This window comes from Glycine soja, chromosome 4 (genome assembly GCF_004193775.1).
Source record: "Glycine soja cultivar W05 chromosome 4, ASM419377v2, whole genome shotgun sequence".
In the NCBI taxonomy this organism is placed as follows: domain Eukaryota; kingdom Viridiplantae; phylum Streptophyta; class Magnoliopsida; order Fabales; family Fabaceae; genus Glycine; species Glycine soja.
Genome location: NC_041005.1, coordinates 2,137,007 through 2,143,006, shown reverse-complemented (window position 1 = coordinate 2,143,006; position 6,000 = coordinate 2,137,007). Strand labels below are relative to the sequence as shown.

Below are 6,000 nucleotides of genomic sequence, written 5' to 3'. Positions count from 1 at the left end.
AGATACAAGACTTTGTAAGAAAAGAAAGTAAGAATTATTATGTGATTTCATGATACTTATTTGAGGTTTCAAAATTAATATATATGTGTGATAACTTAATTGTATTTCAAATTTGTTAGATAACTATTTTTATTCTATTTTAAATTTCATACATTTTGATAATCTTAATTTTCAATTTCTCAACACAAAATTTCACTCAACAGTTAAAATAATATATAATAGGGATGCAACATATTATTGATTTGTATAAATTATTAAAATGAAAAAGTGCATAAAATATTTAAATAACTGTATGTATTTATTATTTAATGTATAAGAATTTTGTTTTAACTGCATTTGTGTCATTTTTTTTTTGTTTTTGAATCGCAATGGGATTATTGCTTCCTGCACTCCCACGTTGTTTTCTGCACTCTTTCTGAAATGTTTTTAAACCTTCGGGAAGCCAAAAAAGAAGAGCATTCCAGAAAGAAAAAAGAAGTACGGGAAGCAACATGTGAGGTACAGAAAACAATAGCCTCGTAATGGCTACTTCTACCCACGTGACCTTGTGGGCTTTCAGTCTACGGCCCATATTGTAACTGTTGGCCATTTAAAGTTTTAAACCACTCCCTCCTTCCGTTTCCGTCCGCCTCACCGCCGTAGCAGCATCTCCGGCGTCCTCTCCGTCTTACCCGACAGAAAAGAAAATCCTCCACTCTCAAAAATTCCGAGACCGACCCTCTCCGCAAAGAGCACGTGACATTCCCATTGTTCCGCTGCTTAAATTTCATGACTTTTTGAGTTCAAGTTCGTGGGTCTGCTGTTCGTTGATTTCGTGGCTTGTTACTGCAATTTCAAGCACGAGTTGCAGCCCTTAATTGAATTGAAGTAATGAACACTTGCTTCTTTGGTTCTTCCAATCCCCAACTGTCCAACCAACCAGGTATATGCTTCAGTTTTTTTCTTTCTTTGGACAATTGCAAATTCATGTTGTGAAAGCCGTTCTCTGTTTGGTGCGGTTATTGAAAAATAAAAAATATGATGTCATGCTGATGCTTTATTATTCATATTCCAATTGTTTTCATTTGAAACTCATTCTGTATTCATTTCCGCTCTAGGAATTAGAAAGACTAATTGATTTTAGAATTTAGAGTTATTATATCAGTGTGTCAATTGCCATTTTATTATTGTTTTGTTGTTTTATTTTTCTCAAAGAATTTTCCTTCGATATGAGAAGCTCAAAGAGTTAAATGTAATCTTCTGCTCAAACACCAATAGAATCTGTAGATCCTTGCTTGTGTTAGTGTTTGATTTTCAATTCAGTTTATTTTCTGTCTGTATAATTCGCTCTGTCTCTCTGGTTGCCTTGTATCCATGGTACAACAATACCAAAACAACTGTGTTTTCTTCTAAGATGTACATTTTTGTACCTAAATCCGAAGGACTCATGTAATCAGAGTCATACAAACTGGCCAATGACTTCAGATATAAAGATAAAAGGGTGAATACTTGCGTCAACTTGGATGTTAAATCATTCATTTGATTAGAGATTGTTTTCCTCTCGTAACATGCTAAATTTGTATGAATAAACGGGGATCAAGATATATTCAGTAAGTAAACTACCTAGTTAGTATTTACACGTCTTCAGTGATAATAAATATGGACTTGCTGTTGCACTCAGTTGGTATGACTAACAACAGAATAGCTATAAGGCAGGGTATAGGAACAGGAAATGACAGTTTGCTTAATTGTATTTCATGATTATTTTCTATGGAATTTTTTATATGATGGTTTGTCACTCTGCAGGTTAATGTTTTCTACACCCTTTTTTCAGCTTATTTATGTTTTTTCTTACATATATTGTTTTGACTAAAGGGTACTTGTGTGGTCAAGAAAGAAATCAGTTTGGAGCGACCAGGCATCTCAGGCACCTCAATTCGGCCTGATGGAAAAATTGCTGCAACTGCTGGCTGGGACCACAGGTTTTTAACCGTCCTCTGTGTTTATTAATTCAATATAGTATGAAAAAAAAATTAAAGTTCAAATTTACATTAGGATTCATTTTATGTAATGATATTTGAGAAGAAGAAAAAATGTAAAGAACATAATGTAAGATGCGTGACGAAGAAGTCTTGTGACACGCATTAAGAGAGTAAATTAGGAGGGCTCTTACTCTCAAGAATGAAGACCACAGGTTTTTAAATGTCCTCTTTGTTTATTAATTCAATATAGTATGAATTTTTTTAAAAAATATGTTCAAATTTAAATTAGGATTCAATTTATGAAATAATATTTGAGAAGAAAAAATGTAAAGAACATAATGTAAGATGCACATTTAGAGAGTAAATTAGGAGGGTTCTCAAGAATGAAGACTCACATTATATATATATATATATATATATATATATATATATAATAGAATAGATTATGATTGCTGCTTTAAAGTGAACCAGATCTGAATCCTGAACTGGAATTGTTATTAATTCAACTCCATTATAATAGAAATAGAAGGGTCCCGGTAAGAACTAACAAGTTTTTAGTATAAACCACTATGAGAGGTGCATTTTTTTTGGTCTACATCAGTGGTATTTTTCACGGGAAGCAATCGTGTCAGAACCGAGTTTTTTTTTTTTCAATACACCAAGTTCGAACATGAGACTTGTTCAAAGCCAACACCTTTCTTTTGTTCATTTGTGGTAGAATTGCTGCGCTTTTTTTTATATACAGAAGGTAGAATTGCTGCTGTTTGATATCTGTTATGCTATTGGTAGGTTGAGGATATATAATTACCGCAAAGGAAATGCTTTAGCTATTTTAAAGTATCACCATTGCACGGTAAGTCACTGTTTTCTACATGTGTTGCAGTCTGAGGATGTAATTGAAGATATCATTATTGACATGAAAAACGATATTTTTTTTGTGACAATTCGTAATTTAATTGACATGTTTATCTTGCAGTGCAATGCTGTAACTTATTCGTCCGATTGTAAACTTATGGCCTCTGCATCGGAAGACACAACCGTGGGACTATGGGAATTGTATCCTCCTCGAATATGATAATGAATTTGATGAATTTATTCAACGACCCCAATTGTAGATTATAGTAACTTTACTAATCAATGGTTAATTAAGTTTTTGTGTTATCAACGACCCCAGTTGCAGCACAATCATTTGCGTTTCATTATTCCTTTCACATTCATGTGTTAAAATCAGTTGCGGGTGCGACATTTTCCTTTCACATTTATTAGTTTCTTAGACACCTATATTTTGTGAGACTTCATTATCGTTTCATTAATAAGGTTTGGACCATTTACGTTAATCTTGTGCTCTAATAAACGGTTTAAAATGTCAAATTATTAAAATAACTACTAATCTCATTAGAAAAAATAAAGAGTACCAATATTTATCGTTCCATTAACAAGGTTCGGAGTATTACTGTGTAAGTTTTATACTCAATTTATAGCAAGCATTGATATATATTTCTTGTTCATATCTACGTATTCACTTCTAAATTTCATAATAGAATAATATCGTTTTTTTATGTGAAATATATATATATATATATATATATATATATATATATATATATATATATATAAAGAGGACTAGAAGCCTCTAAGTAACAAAACATGAGCTGAATTAGCTCTCAAAGCATTAACAATACAATTAGGAACAAAACCAAAAGAGTTTAATGAATATTCACTTGAAGACGATTTTACATCTTCATTTAATTATAAATTATTATATAGAATTTTGTATATTATTAATGTATAATTCTTTTTTTAAATAAAAAACATGATAACAATTACTAAGACCAGAAGCAAGTTTAGTCAAACTGTCTGTGAGTTGATTTTGCTTCTCTCAAGACATGATTTCAATAAAAGTTGCATGTGTAAGCATGCACAACATGTATCTCTGTAACAGGCTGAAAGCAACGGTGAAAATTACTACCAGCTAGAAGCTAACAGTATTTGCCGAATCAGAATCAACACGAATGATATGAAATACTCTAGACCACGCAAGCTTAATTCCCAAAATCGTTTTGATGCAGTAAAAGATAGAAGATTATCTTTTTCTAAAATCAGAGCATGTAAGAACTAGCAATCATCTCATTCATTATTCCGATATTTTTAATTTTACATTAAAAAATTAAAATTATAAAATAAATGTGCATGATAAAAAAAATTAATTAATTTTTTTAAAAAAAATAACGTGTATTTCTTTTTTTAAAAAAGAGTATGAAAGATTTAAACATGCACTTTTGAAACAGTTTTTTTTATATGCAAAAGAATATTATTAATAACTCTCAAATCGTTGGATAAAGATTAAGTAGTTCGTCTCCAAAAAAAATTAAACAGTTCAAATTTTACATAATAAATCTGACTTCAAATATAATCTAAAACATATACACTTTTATTTTCATCCTACAATACTAATTATTATAGTAACAGTAAATATATAAATAAATGTATCAAAAAGTAAATTCGTACCTTTTTTTTTCTAACAAAAGAAATATCAAACTTTTTATTTCACACTCAATTAATCATTTCTTTTCACGTCAGCTTATTTTGGATTAAAGTAATACCTCAAATTACTATTTCATGTCCATATATTTTTTATATATGTAATATATTTATTTTTTAATCTATTACCTAAAGATATTTTATTTTATTTTATTACATGACATTTACAAACTTTTAATTTAGATACCTAATTAGTTTCCATCTATTAAATAATAACATTATAAGTTAATAAACTGTCACATCATTATTTAATATGCTTAAATTAACTAAAGGTACTAGAATTAAAATTTTTAAAATATTATATAATATAATAAAAAAATTAAGTAATAAATATATTACATGTATAAAATAAAAATATATATATTTATTCCCAGTTCATATTCTTATAATATTGAGACAAGGCAACCGTGCGAAACTAGAGACGCCGTGTTGAGAAACTTTAGAGTCTTAGGCAAATTTTTAAAGAAACTTAATATTATATAAATTATTTCTCAAACTGTTTGTTTTTTCAGTTTTTTATGAATTTTTTGAGCAAAAGAAATTGAATTTTACTGCTTGTGAAAACAAAATTTGCTAACTTAACTCCCTTCTAAATCATTCCTACCAAACACCCGACCCTCATGTTTGTCTGTCGTATATTATGTCTGTGGGCGGAAAGAAACACAGCCTAACTTGAAGTTGGCCAATGAATTTGAACTACAATAATAACCTTACAATTAAATTATCATTTAACAGAATATAATTTTTTTTTTATTATTTTGTTTTCATATTTGAACATTTATTTTAACAAATGTCAAGACACAGGCGAAAGTTTACTAAAGACACTGATTAAAGAAGTAATAAAAGAAAAAAATATTTTATTTAAATGCATAAAAATGTACTTTCTTAAAAAATTTAAATATTCTTTTATATGATTTTCAATAAAAAAAAATCTTTTAATTCGTTAATTAATATCATAATAAAACTCTTAGTACAACTAGATGAGCTAGTGCGACTGATTCCAGAAACATGTCACGGAAACTTCGCTCAAGCTTAATTTTTTGGTTTAACAGTTAACACGCTTTACTGTAAAGACACATCTGTCAGGCTGGTGCGAGCATAAATTTGAAATATAAGATGCTTAGGCCAATTTGGGAAGAAGGTAGTGGGAAATGTGACCCTTTACAGTATGGTTTTGCTATGGCACCGAAGGATAGAGACCTAATTAAGCCAGCTTTTGTAATGGCAACGCACGCCACAAAACAAGAACATGCATTTGCTATGCCGTCAGAATTCAAGGGTGTCATCTCTGATTAATTTTCTTTGTGGACAAGATTTATGGCCACAAATTGAAAATCGATGTGAAAGCCAACTAAAATGTTGGAATTATTATCATTATCATTTAACACATACAGATGATTAAGATTAAGACTGGGCAACACACTGTTTGAGCCCACGTTTAAATGACCACTTTATCGTCTTCTAGTTAGGTATTGAAGAGATTAATTGGATTTTTTCT

General features: G+C 29.8%; 1 protein-coding gene across 1 annotated transcript; it reads left to right on the top strand.

Annotated features, from left to right (window-relative positions):
• Window positions 1-874: 874 nt before the first annotated feature.
• Window positions 875-3,217, top strand: LOC114408293 (protein DECREASED SIZE EXCLUSION LIMIT 1-like; the record flags this gene model as incomplete). Its single annotated transcript, XM_028371327.1, has 4 exons — window positions 875-922; window positions 1,855-1,961; window positions 2,751-2,814; window positions 2,938-3,217. Coding segments are annotated over 4 exons (318 nt in total), but the record flags the coding sequence as incomplete, so codon positions are not given.
• Between the last annotated feature and the right edge of the window lie 2,783 nt (window positions 3,218-6,000).